Raw genomic sequence first — 22,741 nt, 5'->3', positions numbered from 1 at the left:
CCATACAAAGAGAACATAACTCTCCTATATTATCTTTAGGATCAAATTTGTTAGTATACAAGTTGTCAAATTTAGGAATCTCAACTCTGGAAGGAAATGGAGGCATACACAAATTCCTATCAAAAGGAAATAGATAGATTGTGTCAAGAGAGTATTTCATAGTTGGTTTATATTTTTATTTTTTCATTTCTTGCATTTGAGTTTGCAAATCTTGTAGTTATTTAGTAACAAGTCATAGAGGTGCCTCTTCCTCTTTAGTAATGATAGTTTCAACATTAAAATCAATAGACAAGTTAGCTCCTTTATTAAGGTCAATGAAGTATTTCTCTTTCTTCTCTTTCATGAGGATCCACGTCACTTTATGGAAATCTTTGTTATTTCTATCATTGTCAATATCTTCTTGGTTAGGTTCAAAATCACTAGATGAACTATGATTGTTGGTAGTGTTATGATCCCTAGACAAGAATCTAGAGCTCTCATTTTCATGTCTTTGATTAGACATGTTTTCAAAAGTGTTTTATTGATTAACACTAGAGTTCTAATTGAGGACAAAAAGATGTTTAGGTGATGATGGTTGATCAAACATTGAACTTGAATGTTCTATTTGTTCTTGAAAAAGAGGGTTTAGTTATCTTCTATAGTTATGGAACAAAGTTCTTTGTGTATAAGGTCATCTCATAGGTGATCAAGATTCTTGACTAGATAAGTAGTTTAGATCAAGAGCATTTCAGGATGTTTTCTTTTTCTACATCTCTTCAGAGTTTTTATAGGTGGTTCTAGTATGAACATGCATTTAATAAGTTTTGGGATTGGTAATTGATAATGTTAAAGTTTGAGGATCAAATCTAGGATTTGTAAGCTCTTTTATCTCAAAGCTAGTTGGATTAAAGTTTACTATTTGATAAAGCTCGTATTATGCTAAACTAGATACGAGATGTCAAAGTGATGGCTAAATAGCCTATGATGGTGACACTCATGGTACAAGTTCAAATAATAAGATTAATAAAGATTGTTTGATGTTGATTAAATAGATATGAGATAATTTCATTCACAAGTTAGGACTAAGGCCATGAAAACCGAGTGTATAAGCTAGCAAACATAGATACATGTTTACTATTGGATGTGTATTGATCATAGGGTTGATCAAGGATGATTACAAGTCTGAAAGATTGTAGATTGGGATAAAAATGCTCTCTAAAATTAAATTTTTTAACATAATTGTATGAAAAAACACTATCTCATACAACAAAATATATGAACCAAAAGACAATATGTAGGCACCCTATGATAAAATGTAAGTTGTTGATAGAGAACTTGAAAATTTGATAGTATTTTGGCATATGCTTGTACAATAGTATTAAGGTTCTTAGATGACGATTCTAAGGTTCCTAGATGAATAATAGCAACCAACAGGTTTTGAGATTATTTTTCATATGAACTAGAAATAAGGTGCAGTTGATAGTTTGTAGAATATAGTTTTGACTTGAATTTTGACAAATTTTGACTATTTTAGGTTGATCAATTCATTTATAGAGTCCAAACTAGTTTATTAAATTAAAGAAGATAGTGACTATGCTAAGTTTACCTTAATACAAGCATAAAGTGACACAAAAAGTAGTCTCAAACAATCTCACAAGGGGCAAAGAAACCTTGCAAGATACAAGCAATAGTGAGGTATGATTTTGACATGAGATAAACAACATTAAAAAGTGTGTTCTGATAGCCTTTTTGAGTCCAAGTATTTCCATGTGGTATAAAACAACAAAGATAGATAAATACTTTCTACCTAAGGAAATGACTTAGCATTAAGAACCTTTGCCCACAATTAATTTATCCAGTCAGCTCACAAACTTGTGTCACTCCCTAGAAGGTACTCGAGTAGTATACAAAGGGGACTCACAGTGAATTCCAATACCATATTGGCCACCTCTAAATGCTCAAGAGTATATTTATGGTGAGTGTCTTTAGTAGAGATTCTTCCACCTCCTTACACAAAGATTAGGAATATGTTTAGAGGTGATCCGGGTAGGCCTCTATCTTAAGGTTTTTGGGCTTTCATTTGTAACTATCCCTTGTAGTCCTACAAGAAGGATTAAGGCCTCTTAGCCCTACAAGAACTTATATATTGTAGTCCTACACGTAGGATTGAGGCCTCTCAACCTTACATGTGTAGAATTATATTATGTCATAGTCCCATAAACAAGATTAAGACATGAAAGAGTGCCCTATGACTACTAGGATGAGTTAGTCCTGTAAACAAGATTAAGGTTGCAAGGCCCTACACACATCGAAGTAATCACAATAGATATAACTACGTCCTCTAAGACTTTAATCTCAAATGGAAGCATTGATTATAGTGGGTTGGAATGGCTAGGTCCATTTTCTCCCACTTGAGTCATTCTCATGAAATGTTTCCTTCAACGATAGGCTCACTAAGTGGTACAAATATGAAATGACAAAAAAGTTTCCAAGGTATGGATTTTTTATTATTTGTATAGACAAGAACATACTCTTCTACCTTTACACTTCTCTAAAGAATGTCAATAATATATTACATTCATTAATTGGTTCATTCTTATATGGTTAATCTGATACTTCTAGGTCTCTAATTATCTATACAGACAAGAGCATACTCCCCTGACACCAAATCAAATATGATAATGGGCCTATTTGAGATGCCTAGGAAATGAAAGAAATAAGAGGACACAATATTGATTTGTATCTCTTAGGAAACCTACAAAACCGATGCATCAAAAGTCTTTTCAAGCATCTTGACAAGTGACCTCCAAGAACTTGTTAGGTTCTTGAAAATCGTTAGAAAATAGAAAGTAGACTAGGGTCAATGTTAGCGGTAATCTTATCAAATCATAATACCCTCGAAATTTATTCTTTGTTTATAGAATGACAAAATGCATAATATCACAAAATCAATGGGCAAATGTAGGATTCAATTGAAATTTACCAAATAGCTAGAAACTCGTAGAAGCAATGATAATATGAGGACATGATTAATTGGTAACACAATATAATATAAAATCAACTATATTTCATTGTGAGTGAAATATGGAAGTGTGACGATTACTATATGTTCAAATTTGTACCTATCTATGACCTCCTAATCAGTGTGAGTATGGTACTCTTTAGATTTTTTGAGTTAGTGACAACTATAGCCAACAATGATATAGAGGATTTGAATGAAATACACATTAATTTATTTTTTGGATTTTTAAATGCAAATAAGATGAAACGATAAGAAAATTAAGCTAATCAATGCATGATTTTGAAATAAACATGATTCTAAGATAAAACGTGATATGCAAATCTAAGCTTAATTGATTGATTGATTGATGCACAATAGCTCAAGAGTAGAATCAGCATAACATTACTCTCCAATTGCACATATGAGAAATGATAAGAGGGTCCCCAATTTTATAGAAAAATGAGGTAGAATCAATAGTCAAGAATGGTTAAGATGAATGGTTAATATTAATCCAAAACTAAGTTAAAATGAGTTTAAAGCATGCATGTTGAGTGAACTATTTCTTTAAGGAGGTGGAAGCTAAGTTAATTCATGTTTTTGAAGTGATTTTAGGAGATAACAAAGATAAAATAGATTTATCTAATCTTCATGCTCAAGTTGACAACTTCATCTCTTTTTCTAATTTATGCACACTCTAGTTAACTATTTTTCTCCTTGTTTTTGTCATCTTTGATTTTGTTTGCTTTGTTTTTCTCAATTATTTTCCTCTTTCTCAATTTTAGATTTTTATTTCAAATGATTTTTTTCTTGTGTAAATGGAAAATAGGTTCAATTTAATAAATGTGCTCTGACATTTAGTTAATTTAAAAGGCCAGATGATGTTGGTGTTTAAGAATCAAATGATTTTGACAATTATGCAATTTGATTATAAGATAAATGGTAGAATTGAATTGCCTTTTAGATTAGGACTTTTGTGATTATGATGAATAGTTTAAATTAGGACCCATGGTTTATAAAACTAATTTTAGATTATTATAATTATTATACGCTATTTTTGATTTATAATAATGATTCATGAAGAATCAACTTATTATGAAATATCACGATGATAAGTGTGATTAATATATGACCATCGTTAGGGACAAACACTAACATAATCAATGATGTGGCATGTTGTTGATACAATAAGGATACAAAGCAATTTTGATCTTGAGGATATTTTCCCTAAAAATTGAAGTATCTTCAAAACTCCAACAATCAGCATTAAATTGAAGTCCTCAAAATTTTGAATCCAACACAACTCGAACGGGCGAAAAAGGACTCCATATGCTCGAGATATGGCTAGTCAAAGGTTGGTCAAACCTTGGTCAAAGGCCGTTAGAAAGGCAAAATTTTGAACTCTCCAAAATTGGTCAAAGTCAGCATCAAAATGAAAGTCTCGTCGAGAGCTTTCGAGAAATGTTCGTTTCGTCAAAATCAGAGCTCGTACACGAAAGTTATGCCTAGTCAAAGTTCAGTTGACCAAAGAGGATTGATGATGTCAGCATGATGATGTGGCAAAAATGTATTTTGGCCAATCAATGATTGACATGTGGCATTGTACGAGGCAAAAAAATTGGTGCCATGTGTATGGCAGGAAGCCCACATGGCACCTCAAAAGCTGACGTGGCATTCAAGTTTGTCGTCTACATGGCATCCAGTGGAACATCGATGTGGCAGACATAGCAGTGAATAGTTCCAAGTCTTCACGTTGACATGGCAAGCGATGGTTTTGAACCCGGTGAGAGTCAAACCCCCAACCACCGAGGGCCTAAAATTTGATCATATTTAATATATAAATGTGGTATTCGTTATTTAAAGGGTATCGCCGCCTATTTTGGTTAAAAAGCTAGCGGCCGGATTTGAACCCCCGACCTAGCGGCTAAAAAAAGGTTACATGGGCGCTACGCCATGTTAGTATTTTAACATATATGTGTGTGAAATGCTATTTAAGTTATTTTAAACTGCCGATGCCTATTTAAAATTGGTTTTTTTGGTTTTTTTTTAAAATGTTATTAACCTCAAAGTCATGTAATGCCAAACTTATAAAATGGCAAAGGGGTTAAACAAGGGCTAATTTTGTTTTAAAGCCTATTATTAAAATAATTTGTTATAGGCCATTTTAGGGGTAGGTCATTTTCAAAAGATGAAAATTGATAGAGAATTTGATAGACATAGAGTTGATGGGAATTTGGTGAGGAATTACTTTGAAACTAGAAGGGCAAATATTGTTGAGGAGGAGAGAGAAAATTTGGAGGACAAGTTTTCAGTCCCAAACAACGGAGCAATGTGATGTTGTTCTACAAGGGGTTGAATCTGTAACACTTTGTACTTGATTTGGAGTTAATCGAATCGGTCCACCAGTTGGAGCTGGACCCGGAGACATAGTCCTGACAGGGCGAACTCTAAGATCAAATCCTGTTGTGCCTCTTTTCTCATCTCTCTTTCTGTCAGTTGTTATCTGATGTTCTTTTTATGCATTTTTTAGTTATGTTAATTTGCTTCAGTTAAAGCATTAATTAAATGCACGTAATTGGTTAGAATTCCTCTATATCAGTTCTTTAATCTTCTTCTCTGTCATTTCAACAATTAAAGGAACATAGCCACGCATTTACTGCCTGGATCAGGAAATTAAATCTGATTGTTAGGATTAAGTCATAATCTTATAAGTCCTAAATCATATCAAATTTGGACCCTGATAAAGTCTGATCAATTAGTATTATAGAGGTACAATTAGCAACCACTGTGAAAGGTGGTGAGAATAATGAGATGTCTTTTGGAATATCAGTGATCCCTTGGTATTACAAGATATAAAAGGAGATCAAATTCAGTCAACTGATCATGGATGAATCATAGATCATTATATATATGGATCACTAATCAAACAAATGTAGAGAAAGGAATATAAGAAGTAATAATGAAATGGATCAAATGGGACAACGCATAAAGAGAATAGAGGATTAAATAAATAGGTTGACCCAAATGATATGAAAAAGATCTAAAAAACATTATAAATAATTGTTATTTATAACATGGTCATAGGAGATGTCGGCAAGCAATCAATAAATTGATATTAATTACATAATATTATATTTAATTTCTATTAAGGGTGAAGATCCCTGATATGGTCTATTATATAATATTGAGATGTGTGCATGCGTGTGTGCATTATGTTATATATAAACATATAGATTTATAATATATAAGATAACATTATTGACTTGGTGTATTTCTTGTTCATTGGTTAATCCTTGTTAAGAGGATAGGGAGTTTGTGAAGGGAAAGATAGAGTAAATTCGGTCACATGATAGGTAGGTCCCAAGATGGGTAATAGTCTTGAGGGAACCCACTTATAGATTGCTTCATACACCCTTAGCGCAATAAATCTACCTCCTTTCTTAAGGTAAGTAATTAAGAGAAAGGTAAGGAATTAGGACTTAAGTATGCATTATGAGTTAATGTTTGTTCTTAAATTTTCCACCGCTCTTAAGTGAGCTAGTAATTTTAGATCCCAGTCATTATAAACTTCAAGGAGGCCTGTCATTATAGATTTCTAGGCTTGGATCTCTGGCTAAGCTTGATATGATCTTTAACCATCTCAATGACACCATTTCTCCTGGTTTAGCTTAGCTAAAATACTCAATTTTATGGATTTGAGCCATAATAAGCTCTCAAGCGGTGTGCCCTCATTTTTTTGCCAAAACACCAAATTTAGCGAATCTTCATCTGAGCCGGAGCCCACTCAGTGGAGACGTGTGGTTTTTTTGGGGTTAAAGTTTGAGAAGCTTGGTGCTTTCTTCGATGGGACTAGAAGATACCAGAGTCCATTGGTTCCATGAATGAGCTTAACTATCTTGCCCTCAACAATAACAAACTGTCAGACTCTATGACTTCATTCTAGCATAGTTTTGTAGCTTGCTCAAGTTTACAAGATGAAGCTGAGTAACAATGATCTCTCAGGATTTGTTCCATTTTCCATGGATTTTGTCAAGAAATTGGGCAAATGGCTTCGTCCTGCAGCACTGCTATGTATTTAAACTCTTCTCGAGATTTCCAAAGCTTGAATTTTCCTAATTTTTACACTAAAAATTTATTTTTACCCTTGGGCAAAAATGCTATCGACTAGACATAAATTAGAAATTATTGGTTGAAAATTAATTAAAAAATAAATTGACTTTGAACTTTAGATATTCTGTAATTTTAGTGATATAAATTAATTGTAGTACCAGAACTGAAAACATTAGTTTCCTGCCTATCATAGGCAGGGACTAATAAAAGGAATATAAAGATTAAATATACTTGAGATAATGTCAATAAGATTGTGTGTATGTATGTATGTGATGGATATATTATAAATTGTTTGGATATATGTATGTCTGTGATGGATATATTGTAAATTGTTTATATATATGTATGTCTGTGATGGATATATTATAAATTGTTTATACATATGTATGTGTCTTACCTTGTTATCAATCAGAATATCGGAGAGAGTAAATTAGGGAATTGCAGTTTATCAGTTCTCCCAAGCTAAGTAGGCCACCGAAAGGTATGGATGTGTAATAGTGGGACTTTCGTTCCAAGCGTTTAGTTGTCATTGTGGGATATTGCGTTTCCTTCCAAGAGTTTAGTTGTCATTGTGGGACATTGCGTGCTCTTGGGCTTAGCTAGGTTGAGCAGTTTAAAATCTTACGCTTCTCGATCACCCTTTGGGTGTTGTGATCATAACAATTGTTAAGGGCAACCAGCAAACACCTATCATGGCACTTTTCACAGTCTGGGTCAGGTGTTGAAGGAGTCACCTGATTTCCTTCTTTATCATCACAGGATCTCAAGTGCTCATCTTCAAAACTGTGAAAATCAAAACGTAAGTAAATCCTCGGAGATCAGCCCTCACTATATTATTAAGGAAGCATCAGTTTAGAGAAAGTCGTGATAAGCAAGATAAAGTGACTCGGTTCAGGTCCCGATACTAATCAGTAGCAGCTCACAATTCACACGGGGTCATCTAACAAGTGAAGACGATATTGTCATGAAGGCTCCTATCATTCTACTTATCTGATATACGTAAGAAAGTCAATACATCCACAATAGAGGTCATCAAGGACCGACAGGTTCCATCCATAAGCAAGTGAGCTTCCTTTACTCCAAGTCATATCGAGATCTTTGTACAGCTCCAAATAACATCATTTGTAGAAAGAGATGCAAATGTTTTCAGACTACAAATTGCTGGTACTCAGTCTACTCCGTTCGGTGCATATTTATTGCTTAAAGACTTGTGGAATTTTCTTTCTTTTGTCATTATTTTCCTTGGGATATTTCAAAGAAATTTGGAGGATTTCTCCATAGGTCCACAAAACACACTCAATGCATCCTTATACCCATATATCCCTTAAACTTAATGTAATCTTGTTGTAACTCTTTAGGTTATAAATTTACTTGGATTGATTGGATTCTAATTGATTCTATCGTCATTTGAATGCTAATTGTCAATGTTCATAGTATTCTAATGTGCTCTTAAATATTGAAACCGTGTTTTCAAAAAAGAGAATCCTAATAAATTAGCTGCTTTGTCTCGTACAATTAATCATAGAACTGAGGATACTTTTCTTGTAATGGCTAGCAAAACCATTCAAACACATCACAGTAAGGACACCATATAATTTCATAATATTTAAGAGGTTGAACTTTTGTAAGGCTGTAGAAAATAAATTAAAGAACTGTATTTCATATATTAACTATTTACATGGAGGTTATCTTTGAATGTTGTAGTGAGCACAAAGCTCGAAATTTTAAGAAATTCTAGAGAGGTCACATAACTTGAACAAGTAAAACCAGCAAGAATGCCTCTATCTGACAGACTGAGCAAGTCTGAAATATAGGACGACCAAACTCTTTGCTTTTATAGAGAAGACCTCTACATGCATGGTATTAATTGGAAACACGTGCCTTGAAAAAGCATAGACAGTTGCTGGACCAATCTTTTAGATTGATAGAGATGGACTTAGAGCATCATAGGCATACACTTTTTTGACTACCAGAAGGAAAACTGGCATTAAAGGCATGAGAAGACAAGCCCAAAGCATTTGCAATACTTCTAACTTCTGCAATCATTGCAACTTGATTGTTCAGTTTATTCACTGCTGAACCAATTCCCTGCATATAATGAGAAATACAATTAGAGTTTATCAAATGTAAATGCTGACAGAGCAAATGAACTTGGAATCAACAATTAAGCACTTACAACACCCGCTGCCCCTGTTGCAATGGCCATTGGCGCTGTTACTGAACTCAATCCAGATGCACACATAACTGGAATTCTGACAGCCCTTGATATGGAATAAGCTGCAGCTAATGTTGGGACAGCCTAAAAATGAATAAACATATAGGATACATGTCAACTACCAAAAACTGTTATTAAAATACTATGAGTGAAAACATTGAAAGTGACTTTAGCAAGTTCCGAATTACACATCGTGTGAGTATGTGTGGATTGGTGGATAGAGAGAAGCTAAAGTAAATGACTTCTGACATGCAGCTTGTTCTGTGACTTTTATATAAATATAATGGCTTATGTTAAACTCGTCATTTACAGAAACAAAATTCTGGAGTAATACAACTCTTTCTCATTAAGTTGGAAAGCATTTTTGGCAGGTCCAACCGATTCCAGTAATTAACATACAATCAATGGAAATAATGAAAGTGATCTTAGTGAGTTCCAAATTACATGGTCTATGTGTGTGTATTGGTGGAAAGAGAGAAGCTAAAGCAAATGACTTCTGACATGCAGCTTGTTATGTGAGTTTCATGCAAAATATAATGGCTTTCAAGCACAAAGTTTAGAGTGGATAAAAGTAATTTTGGTAGAATTAGAAAGCATTTTTGGTTTGCACATCTATTCCAAAGGATTATACCTAAGGATTATGGCAGTATTACTTGGGTGCACGCACCCGGGTCAAAAAGCACCCGGTGCGGGTGCATCACGCACCTAAGTACCCCCGCTAGGAGATTTTCAGCCGCCGCACCCGTCGAGCACTTGGGTGGGATGCGGTGGTCGGGTGCTTCCCGGGTGCTCGCAGGGTGCTTCCCGGGTGCTTTGAGAAGATGGCCGAAAAAAGTCAAAAATAGAAAGTGTTTTTGCATTTTTTTTGTTTTTTTTTTTCAGGCATGCTAACCCTAATTGAGTGTGGGTCCCATGTGGTCTATTTGAAGGTTTAATAAGACCAATAGACTGTGATCCCATTCTCATTATTGAAATTTTGTCATTTTGTTGATTGTACTCACTTTGATATGGCTATGATACATTATTATTATTTCACTGTTTCATGCTATTTGGCTCATTGTCATCATGAGCATCTTTATGATATATGATATTCATAGAATCATATTTGGACAAGGAATTTTGAATCTTGCATCTTGAACTAAGTTAATTTGTTAAATGGTCATCAATAATGGTTATGAAGTTTCAAGTTTCTAGTTTGAACTTATTAAATATTTATGGTTTGGGAATTGTATTTCAATTTTCTCTATTCATTGTATTCAACTATATTTGGTATGTTAATGTTATATAATATATTGAAGTATCATTTCATAATTAGCATTTTCAGTCGTATATATATACTATGCAACCCCCTCCCCACCCGCTCCCCCGCCGCCACACCCCTGCCGTCCCCAAATTGAGGCCATTTTTTTCATGCACCCGAAACTCGTCCCGATGTCCTGCCGCACCCCCGCGTCGAGGTAACATTGAATTATTGTATAACTATATTGGCATCTCCTTCCAAAGTCCACCATTGTTAAAACTATCAATGTTTTGAAATAGGGATGTGAAGGTGATTTAGTTGTAAGTTGAGTTCTGGCCATAGCAATGGTCCAAGGTTCAGATATAGATGGTGCATCTAGTGCTATAATTTTAAGCATGGACTTGCTGGAAGTAGACGTGGTCCAATAGCACTGGGCCATTATTTAGCTACCAAAAGATAAATGGGATGCAAATGATCTTTTTCCCACACAATCGATATCAAATTCATATGACGTTGGACTAACTGATCTGTAAACCATAGTTGGAAGACTCGCCGAAGCCAAAACACGCCAAGGTTAAAAACAATTCAAGAAAAACTCGACCTGTTTTTGGTAAAAAGCTCAGGAACTTTAAAAATTGCTTAAATTTAATTAGAAATGCATATTTTTGCAAAATTCAATGAGAAGATGCATCCAACAAGTCAATAAATGAGAACGCAAAAGAAACAAGCTTAGTCTAGATATATTTAAAATACAAAGTGGGTGTGAAATTGCATTCTCATGAGGACTGCTAATGACTAGAAGAAAAATAGTAAATAATTTATGTAAAACTAAAAGTAAAACATCATAACAATTAGATATTTCTCTTCCCAGCTGTAGTAAAAATTTAGGAAGAGGTAAACTAGAGGGTCTAGTCCTAGAAGTCTGGACTGGGCATGACTATGCCTCTTTGCTCAGTATGTTTAACTCGGTCTGTGGCTCGTCCTCCATCCTTGATATAGCTATGCCTCTATCTTCTATTGACACAAGCAATGACTACTCATTCAACTCAGTGTCATCCAGTGTGAAACCAAATCCACCTTCCTCTTCCATAGCCTGCCTCTCTAAATCATTGATGTCATCCTCCTCAAAAACCACCTCATATCCACTTCAAATCGATAGAAAATAATTTGCAAGTGGCTGGGAGACTATTTTCCCCCTCTCAACAAAATACAAGTAAGGAAATGAGAAATTAAATTAAATTGGGCCATTTTTTGCCTTTCAGTGTCATTATAAAACTGCGACTGATTTTTTAACAAAACATCGCTGAATTTTCGCAAAAAAGTTTGAGAGTTTTTGTCAAAAACTGGCAAGGTTTTGTTGCCAATAAAAGTCATAAAAGCTCACCAAACCAGAATACTCGGCCAGTTTTTGCAACTCAAAGAGTACTCTACTAGTAGTACATCTATGTCGCAAACCACCTTAGACACTCTTACACTGCTCACCAATTATGGATTCTACCATACCAGCTACTCAAACAACCTTCCTATAAGAGAAAACATTGATTATTAATGCAATGTAAAGCATGAAAATGGAGCAATATGCACTAGACAACAATAGGAACACCAAAGTTTGGGCTAGAGAAATTCATAAAGGGGAAATGCTCCATTTTGGATGATAACTAAAACATTCTCTAACTCACCATAATCAATCAAGTACAATCGATAAGGACAAAGTCTGAATACAAACTTTGGCAAGTCCTCAAAAAGTGACAAGAGCAAACTATAAATCTGAGCTCAAGCTTAGCTTTGGGAAATGCATAAAACCACTAACATTAAGGCAAACAAGAGTACCAACCCCCATGATAGCTTGGGAAATTCCTTTTGTAAATGCTTGTTCCTCCCAAGAAGTAGGAAAATAAAAATCTACTACCAAGGTGAAATGAACCAACAAAAATCCTTAAAGTTCTTGCCCCATCCAAATAGTGGATTTTTGCCAATTTGGCAGTCCTAGAATCATTCACTGAGGTGGTTGATGGGTTCAACAGAGCCAAATTTGTGGGAAGTGGCAGAGTTCTCAATGAAAGGAAACACATCAATTTTTTAAGTTGCTCACAAAATTGATCTCTTTGAAGATGCTCTAGATCACCCTAAGCCTTCAACAACCTTGTAGTTGTACACATCTCTTCAGTATCAAGTTAACAACCTGACAAAAGCAATTCTCCCACATGGAAATATATTTGATCGAACTCCTCAACTGAAGTGCAGAGCAACCAAACTCTCAAATGTACCAAGACCCAATTTTCAGGTCATTTAGGAATGACCTAAGACATCAAAGTGTAAGATTTGACATGGTATTCTGTGAACATTCGACAAATAAAAATTGGATGAAATAAAATTATTGTACAAAAACACAGATTGGTTTTATTCTAAAATAAATGAACTTAGAGATATACAATGAAATTAAGTAGAAAATAGTCAAATGTGCATCAAATACTCAATTAGGAATACTACTAAGGTTCAAAATAATGTAGCGTTATATTCCATAAATTATGGGCTATAGTGGGAAACAAGTCATGAATTCAAAGATAAGAAGGAATAATATTGTTCTTGTAACAAGAATCAGTCCATCCCTGCCTAATCCTCATGTTCAAAACATGACTCCTGCATCTCAAGGATCTACATTAATGTTGGATCAATCTTGTCCACTTCAAAAGCATTAGTGATCTTGGCTTTTCTTTAATTGTTTATGCCAATTTTAAGAGGAGATGAAGCAAATAATCAATTATTCTTTTCATTTTGAGCTACTCTATAGTGTATCCTCGAATGTGCTTGACCATACTTTTCTCAAATCTAGAAGCACTATATATTTGAATAATACTTTAATTGTAGACCTCTAGAGCTCAACCATTTGCATAACAAAGTTATCCCATTGTACGTTGAAAGTATGTGCATACATATAATTGAATAAATCATAAAATCAAGACATAAATTGATAATTCAAGGATATAAAAAGATAAAAGATGTATATATAAACATTAAGAATGCTAGGTTAGCTTCAGAAGTCATCTTGTAAGAATATTTTGATTGCTAAAACAAGCCTAAGACTGCCATCACAAATAGAATTAGGACCTGCTAATATTGTTAATATACTTCAAGTGCCAATTTACTAATTTGTAGAGCTCATTAAGTAAGATCCTGTAATGCATTTAAATAGGCCTTCTATCACCTTCAGGTCAGCAATGGGGGTGCATTATAAAAAGAAATTTAGGTTAACATAGCACCTAGCTACATGGAAAGGTATTGACAGCTAATATTGTGACTTGATGTCCATAAGATACCATAGAAGCAGATGTTTATCTCCCAGACTATGTACATGTGATGACCCTACTATGAGGGCCTCTAAAGAACCAAACTGAACTGTGGAAATTTGTCAAATACTTGGCATACACATGAGGTAAATGTAATGTTTCAAACAATTCACCCAATGAACTAGCTGTAACAAATAAACTGGATAATGATAGCACCAACAGTATTCAGGGAAAAAAATAATTTAAGAACTGGTCTGTTACAGAATAGCAAGTTCTTCTCATATCCAATAACAATGGAAATGAATAACAAGTCTGGTTCAAACACAAACTGGACTGCAAGGATTAAGGTGAATCATCTATAATTTTTAACAACCAAATAAATATCAAATATAACCTGAAATTCGAGCCTCAAATGAAGTACTATTGGCAAATTCCTCCCTTGAAGCTGGTCCAGGCTGGGTCAAAATGAGCCCCAGATTATAAATCCTTGCCACAATTAATATCGTCCCCTGTAATACATGAGACACCCTTGGCAATTCAGACCTGCGATTTTTTAATGATTTTCCAGACTCCACGCAGGTGACGAAGATGGTTGCGGATGCTGAAGGGAATCGCCGAAACTATTAACAATGAAGACGCTTCTCCAACACGGTCACATTCCTCTAATCTCTAATTCGAGTGCTTGCTGAAGAATGGAGGGATTTGAAACTTTTCAACCTGCCCCCGATCTGCCCTTCTACAGTCTGCTCACACTGCCGGCTTAAAGCGATATTTTAATATAAATTCAAACCTTCCATCGCAATGCCAAACTTGATGTGGACGGAGCCGTTTGGGTTCAAGGAAGACCATGCAACAATTCGCATGCAAATTAGACCAAGTATGGGAAATTTATGATCACAAATGTGCCTCTTCTCTAGTTCTGTAATAGTCAATTCCTTTTTAACTGATCCTCCAATGATCAACAAACCACTAGATTTGGCCTTAGGCCACAGATCTCTGCCCAGGTGAAGTGACTGAATATCACCTCCAGTTTGCAATGATTCAGGTGATATTCCACACCCTCAAAATTGCTTATCAATGGGAGTTTTCGTTCTCAAAGATAGTATGAGAATTTGCAGATCAAATGACTACAAATTGCTCCAACCAGAATAGAAGTTGAATCCTCAAAACTGCTTATCCAAATGGGTGCCTACCGCCCTCTATTTATTCATCTTTTTAAGAAGGCACTAGGAGCTTCTAGAAACATCTTTTTATAAAGTCTTATTATAATGCACTTTATTAATGCATAACTTTATAAAATTAATTAAATAACTTTATAAAATTAAAAGTGCAATCTCAATTCAAAATTAAAACATGTAGGCCCCAACTTACTAGATATAGGCTCAATTATAACACTCCGAGAGCAATATGCAGTCAACTGGCACAGGATGACTCTCTTACCAAAATCATTTGCCTACGAGAGTCAATGATAGGCAAATCTACTGTAGAAATCATGTCACTGGGAAGGGGACATGACAGTCCGCCCTTCCTGAAATTGCTTGTCCTCAAGCAATCTCAATGCTGGATGCTGTAGAATTGTTTCATTTTCCCAAGTGGCATCTTCAACTGGTAGATCTTTCCATTTAACCAAATACTCTCTGATCACCCTTCTGCGGAGCTGCTTTTCCCTACGATCCAAAATGAATTCCGGCACTAAGATCAATTTCCCTTCATCATCCAAGGGAGGTAATACCGCAGAAGGTACCACATTCTGTCCCAACGCCTTTTTGAGGTGCGACACATGGAATACATTGTACACTTTGCTATCTGTTGGAAGCTCAAGCTCATAAGCCAACTCCCCTATACGCCTAGTGATCCTGAAAGGCCCATAATACCTAGGCTTAAGCTTCTCTGATCCACTCTTTTTAAGAGTAGATTGTCGAAATGGTTGAAGCATGAGGTAAACCATGTCGCCAACTTCAAAGCTCCTCTCTGTCCTTTTTTGATCTGCATACTGCTTATACTGATTTTGTGCCCTGGCTATGTTATCCCAAAGAGCATCAACAATGTCCTTACTTTCTTGAATCAAACTCCCGGCACGTGGAACCCGAACATCACCCATCAAAAAGTCAATAAAGCTCGGTGCATCATACCCATATAAAGCTCAGAAAGGTGTCATCTGAATAGACATGTGAAAGGTGGTATTATAACAATATTCACACAAATAAATCCATCTCACCCATGCCTTCTGCTGATCATGTCACTAGGAAGGGGACATGACAGTACAAATATTACACAGAGCTAGAGAATGGAATTTTAAAAAATCAAAAGTAAATATATTAGGAAATGTAATACTACCAAAATCATTTAGTGCCATGAGAGAAAAATACGTAGGTAGTTTACAAAAGTCGTATAGGAACTGGTAGACAAGGCATTGAGAGAAGCTAAAACATACTTAAGAGATTTGGAACTAAGACATGCAATTTCACATACATATTTTTCAACACACAGAACTAGAGAATGGAGTTTAAAAAAATCAAAAGTAAATATATTAGGAAATGTAATACTACCAAAATCATTTAGTGCTATAAGAGAAAAATACGTAGGTAGTTTACAAAAGTCGTAAAGGAACTGGTAGACAAGAGATTGAGAGAAGCTGAAGCATACTAAAGAGATTTGGAACTAAGACATGCAATTTCACATACATATTTTTCAACGTCTAATACTTAAGGGCATATCCTAGTTTTTGGCAAAGAGAGGCAAATCTTCAGAAACTGGAACAAGAATGTGTGCATGGTGGTGTTTGAAAATCTGAAGTACATTTGGATAAAGTATTCCATCCATCTAACTATTGAGTGCTCCAATTCAAATGTGCGATCTCCTTCAACCTATTCACAAGGGACTGTATACCATTTGTCATTGCAAGAACCACACACAATAGTAAGGTGGATCATGAAAGCAAGTGCTTTTTATATAATTGGTGTTTGTTGTGTTAAATCATAAATAAACCTGATGAAAGCTCTTCTTGTTTAGTCAGTAATGAATATTTTTTGAACAAACTTTGTTCAATCAATGTATCTCTAGTAGCTTTTTCTTTAAAATTATAGAAAAGCTTCTTTCTTGTTGAGATAATTTTGAAAGGCCATTTGATTATCACTCAAATATTTCAAACTATTAACAAAGAAATTTCTCCTTTTTTCGAGATTCTTTCTTTACATTTGACTTTCATCACCTGTAAGAAGCCTAATGTACTAAAAATAATGTTTTCCAAAGGTGTATGAATGAAAGTGTCTTGGATTTCATGGGTTATGCAAATAATGGAATGGATGTCTTGAGGGTGTGTCAGTCGACAAATGAGGAATGAGTTACTAGGTTGGCACCTTGATAGTCGAACTAGGTCCAAGTGCAAACTCAGTCCAGGTTCACAACTAGGTCTACATGCAGTCCACATAGGGTTCACACTTGGACCAATGGGTTCGTGCAGGTTCGAACCACCACAGACCTGCAAGGACCCACAAGTCCAAGCGCGGACACTATGCAAACCACACGCGAACCCGAGGTACCCATCCCAGACCCAGGCGAACCCCGCAAACACTTGCATGGACCACCAAGGACCCGTGGACATAAAGAGGGAATGTGAGCCCAAAAACTTAAAATACATTTTTTATTGTTTTTTTTCCTCCTAACCCTAAAACCACCCTAGTAAGAGGCTACAAACCCATTTCATTTCACATTTTCTCTCTCCATCTTGCAAGTTTGAAGTGAGATGATTGAATTGGAAGGAGATCACTTGTGAAGTTGCAAATACCTTTCCAAAAGCAGATGTAAGTGTTTAAGGTATGCATTTCAACCATTTTCCTTTAACTTTTTGATAAATTGTTTCAAGTTTTTGAAAAGTTACAAATTTTTTCAAGTCTTTGTAGAAGTTTGTTTTTTTCTCTGTTTTTGTTATAGATTGCAACAATTAGTAGCCAAAGCTTTGTGAGTGGCTCTCAAAATTTTTAATTTGATAAAGGTTCTCCTCTTTGGAAATACACTACAATACTTTCTCAATGTCTTGGAGGTGGGAGGTTTATTTGGAAACGTAATTTTTGCAATGTACAATATTGAAGCTCCTACTATTGAGTAAAACTTCATTTTATGGGCCCTGGGGATAAAGGGATTAATGTGTGAGGGACCAAATAAGAAGGGGCTGCCACCTACACAAATAGAAGCATTCATTAAAGAACAAGAAGATGTTGATTCTAGCATGAATGTTGATGGTATTCCTATAGGGGAGTATATGAGCATTGTTGAAGACATGATTCAGAGCTTATGTGTTGCATCTATGATAGAGTTTGTCATTGATGTCAACATATTGGTTATTCTGTGAAGACTAGCAGAACAACAAAGAGAAATTGGTTTCGTGTGGTTCGAGGATTGAAGATCAGCTTATGCGCTCTTGGGATTATGTTCTAGAGTATATCTAGATGCTAAAAATAAGAGCGTGTACAGAAATATGAAGGTTGGATATTATGAAGATTTTGATGAAGGAAATTTTCAGACAACATTTCAAGAAAGAAAGTACTGTTGTTTGGATTTTACCTCCTAACAGAGACGAAATCTGGTTGAGCAAGCTAAGACAGAGGTTGAAGACATGTTGAAGATGACTTGGTTAAGTTAGCATGATCAGATGTTAATCATATGAAAAGTTATGAAGACTGTGAGCTGAAAGATTCATTGTAATCTATAAAAGATGTAATATTGCAATGTAACATGTATTGTAACATCTTAAGATGGTCCTATATTATAATTGTAAATTGGGAAAGCCTCAAGGCCGACTCGATAATTTGTTTTAGGAATTGGTATAAAGGAAAGATGTTTTTCTTGGTTGTAGTCATTAGTGAGATCATTTTCATGTTATGCGAACTTGAGACTGAGATATAATGTGGATATTTTGTAAACAATGTGCATATTTATGTAATATATATTGTGAGCTTGGTATATGAGGTGCAATTGAGGCACGGTGAGCCAAAAAGGAACTGTATTTGGTAAGACAAGTTGTTGGTTGGATACTTGTTCTACATTGTATTATTTGGAAGGAATAGTACAAAAGCTATTTGGAAGGTTCCGCTGACTTCCTTTCAACTCCTAACAAGGACTTGTATGTTCTGATTGTATTTCATTGACCCCTAACAGGGTCTATCATCTTACAAGGAACTTTTATATTAGTACATCATTTTGTGGGTACCATCCCCACCAGGGTTTTCCCTCTGATCAAGGGTTTCCCTAGTTAACAAATATGGTGTTATTGTGCATAGTTATCTTTCTATGGTTATTGCATCTACTGTTTAGATGTTTCAAAATGAATAGAGATATTGAGAGTTCTTTTAATTGCACGACTGATTCAACCCCACCTCCCCCCTCTTAGTTATCTTGGTGGACTTTTCTTTCTAACGATTGGTATCAGAGCATTAGGTTCTTGAACGAAAACCTTAACCGCTTAAGGGGATCTATGGCACATTTTAGGAAAGATAGTGCAAAGTTTGGAGTTAACTATGACAGCTGGAAAGAAAAGATGAAGAAACGCTATGCATGGGTCCAAGATTTTGGTTGATTACAAAAAGTAAGAAGGATGTGATTGAAGAAGACAAGCTTGAAGGATGTGAGGAAACGCAAAAAGATCTACTTATGCAGAATATGCATGCTAGAAAAGCATTGTTATTAGCTCTTCCTAAAACCCAATATGGAGAGGTAAAGTCTTTTAGACTTGCTAGTGAGATTTGGAATGCTTTACAAGTTACATTTGAAGGAGATAAACATGCTAAGAAGGCTAGACTAGAAGTTGGATATGTTTATTTCAAAATGCTAAGATGTTGGAAGATGAAACTGTAAGAGGATACTTTTCTAGAATATCAGATATTGTCACAAGAATAAAGAATTGTGGAGAGGAGAAATCTGAAGATGAAGTCTGAAAAATATTGAAGACCTTGACACTAGCTTATAAGAAGACAACACAAATGATTGAACACGTTATCCCTTGCACACCTAACTTGACAAGAGAGACCCTTTGTGCGATTTGCAAACATCTGAGATGTGGATGAAACAAATTGGAGAATGACCTTAAAGTGGAGACAGCTTTTAGTGCACTAAGAGGCAGACCTATGTTAACAAGAACAAGAAGTGCTAGTACAAGTGAAGATTATGCTAGTAGCACCCAAACAAGAGATGAAGAAGACAAGAAGAGGACTTGCCTTGCTTATGAAGAGAGAACCTAAAGGTAACAAAAATTTAAGTGTTGAACATGTGATGAACTTGGTCATTATTCTTCTAAATGTTCTAAGAGAGAAAAGAAGTTTAAGCGTAAGAAGCCTTACAAGTCAAGAGTACCTAAGGATTGATTTTATGTCAATTAGGATGACAATTTGATTTCTAAATGGTAGACTTTTTGAATGATAGTGATAATGAGAAAGATGATAAAATTGGATATGTTGTTATTAAGAAAGTTCTGAAAAAGAATAAGTTAAAGAAGGAATAAGAGAGGAAAAACAATTAGTATCACAAGTTGAAAAGAAAAAGTCTTATTGAATTTAGATAGTGGTTGTTCCCATCATATGACAAGAGATATGAACAAATTTAGAAATAATGCAACATGTCACATAAAAGGAAAACGATCTAGTACACTTAATGGAAAAACTAACACTGATGATGTTTACTTTGTGGATGTGTTGGTTCCCAAAATCGCAGATTGAAATCCTATGAGTCTTGCCAACTCAATGCTGGGATATCCAACTAGTTATGGCCAACTTGACGGAACTGAATAATATAATCCAAGTTCCCAGCACTTTTAGGTTTGCAAGGCCAAGGTGGGTGCACCTGATCCTAGACATCCATTTAGAACCAAGATGCTTAAAGCAAATTGATTAGAATGCAAATGCAACGAAAGTTTCCCAAATGGAAAGAATTATAGAAAACTTTTGAACTTGCATGAAAATGCAAAAATTGCTTAAATTATGAATTGAAAATAAAAGTGAATAATTATATGAATATGATAGTGTTTTAAAAAGTAATAATTATGGATTAATGCAACAATTGAATATATCAATTCTTCAAAGGAAAGATATGAAATAATTGTCGGAGTGTGAATCATGAATCAAGAGTAATATAGAGGCTAGTGCTTAATTAAATGGGCAAGCAAAGTCAATATTATAAGTTGAAATGTGCAATTTTATAAAGTTATTACATTTAAAGTATAAACGATTTTAACAATTCAAATGCGACAGATCAACCATACAAATGCAAATTTTAAACTAGTTCAGAATGCACTTTAACTCCTAAAGTATGGAAACAAACTAGACATAAATATGGAAATACTAAATATTTCGCAATATCAATGCTTATCAAGTTTAAAATGCAATAACGACCCAATCCACTTATCCGAATTTTAAAATATTTATAGAAATTAATAAAATTATTTATAAAGGACACAACTTAATAATATTTTAAAACCCAAATGCTTTTATGCAAATAAATAAAATAAATATGCTTATTGGTTATGTGGAAAACAAAAATATAATGAAGACACTCGTTATTGATGATTAATTCACTGCATTTTGATTCCAAATCACATATAGAAATTTCTACTCAACAATCTAGCATCTACAAACTTAGTTCAAAAATTCATTATTCACCAATGAAAGGATGTAATACATCAAAGTGCATGTATATTGAGTATGTAAAATTTGTAAAAAATGTATGTATTGTGACCCCCTATCCTTTCATTGGAATCATATATCTATTAACCATCAAAAGGTCCATCAAAAGTGTGTTATGTATGGACATATCCTCACCGCACCTAATCTCAACTAGTTAACAATGCAAATGATTTATGAATACATAACTCATTAAATATAACTTCTTGTAAATTACACATTTGCAAGACTAAGCTTATAAGATGGGTAGCTCTAGCTGTGAAACCACCCGCGAGAATAGTTAACATATTCACACCTCTACATCAAATTCAATTCATAATTGAATCTCCAAATTCAATGACCATCACTCTTGGCTTGAATCCACCGCTTCCATCATGATTTATCTTCGGCATATGGAAGAATTTTATGGCAACGAGAGGGCTCCTTCTTGGATTTCATTCCGATGCCAACTAGAACCTGCCATGACATGTAATAAGTTCAAATAATCCCAATTTAATGGTACTCGATACTTTGTTATTTTGCCCTCTACAAAACTTTTAAAGAATCCACCTTTATGCCGTTGTATCCTTCATGGCTATTGGTTTGAATTGGGATCGACTTTGCTAAACGTCAAGTATCAGCTTGAACATTCATTCTTTGCACCTTATAATCCTTTATGAGTATTTCAGTTTAATCATCAAGCTTTTAACTATTAATGACATCACTTTTATATTGGTAGGTATGTGGGATGCCTTTGCGCACAATCCATCCAGCATGAATAGTGACTTAGCATTTTGAAAGATTGTTGTGTTGCTGGTGTTCATGGTCTTTGTATATACAATACTTCAGTAGGACACGGAAGCCCCTCCAACTCTCCATGGATATTCCTGAACCTGCAACCAAACACAAGATATCACTAGATGTAAATAATCGAATAGTGATTCAGATTTGAAAAAAGTATCCTCCCTGCTTGGACGACTTTGAAATATATGGACACTGGACTCTCCGCTATAACTCATCTCCATCCATTCTATCCTTCTACGGAAAGCATATTTTAGTGGCCTTCAAATATGGTGTCAACATCAATTTCTTCGCTTCTCTTAACCAAAATGATTTGAACTCTGACACATATATCAAGGTTTGAAAATGGATTAGCTTGACTTCTGTCTTTCAAGAAGCTCTGTGAATACGTGTTTGCATAATATGTTTCTTTATTCAATAACAATTCCTACGTTTTCCCTCTCCATATTGATGAATCAAGCC

At 34.8% G+C, this 22,741-nt stretch overlaps 1 protein-coding gene and 1 long non-coding RNA gene across 3 annotated transcripts in view; one reads left to right on the top strand and one right to left on the bottom strand.

Annotated features, from left to right (window-relative positions):
• Positions 1-7,459: 7,459 nt before the first annotated feature.
• LOC149578557 (uncharacterized) overlaps positions 7,460-22,741 on the top strand; it is a 113,349-nt gene continuing 98,067 nt past the window's right edge. Inside the window, exon 1 of one of the 2 annotated variants that reach the window (XR_016364541.1) lies at positions 7,460-8,251. This is a non-coding gene — a long non-coding RNA (uncharacterized LOC149578557). The remainder of the gene's footprint in view (positions 8,252-22,741) is intronic. The other variant, XR_016364542.1, reaches the window with a different exon arrangement.
• LOC149578556 (uncharacterized protein ycf23-like) overlaps positions 8,723-22,741 on the bottom strand; it is a 215,891-nt gene continuing 201,872 nt past the window's right edge. The window contains exons 8-9 of the mRNA XM_089829810.1: positions 9,264-9,386; positions 8,723-9,175 (exon numbers count right to left, since the gene is read on the bottom strand). Coding sequence (XP_089685936.1) covers positions 9,032-9,175; positions 9,264-9,386 — 267 coding nt within the window. The 3' untranslated portion in view covers positions 8,723-9,031. The remainder of the gene's footprint in view (positions 9,176-9,263; positions 9,387-22,741) is intronic.

Source organism: Cupressus sempervirens, chromosome 1 (genome assembly GCF_028749045.1).
Source record: "Cupressus sempervirens isolate cs-2001-9-10 chromosome 1, ASM2874904v1, whole genome shotgun sequence".
Classification (NCBI taxonomy): Eukaryota; Viridiplantae; Streptophyta; class Pinopsida; order Cupressales; family Cupressaceae; genus Cupressus; species Cupressus sempervirens.
Note: the sequence above shows the minus strand (reverse complement) of the source record. Positions and strands in the feature narration are given on the sequence as shown.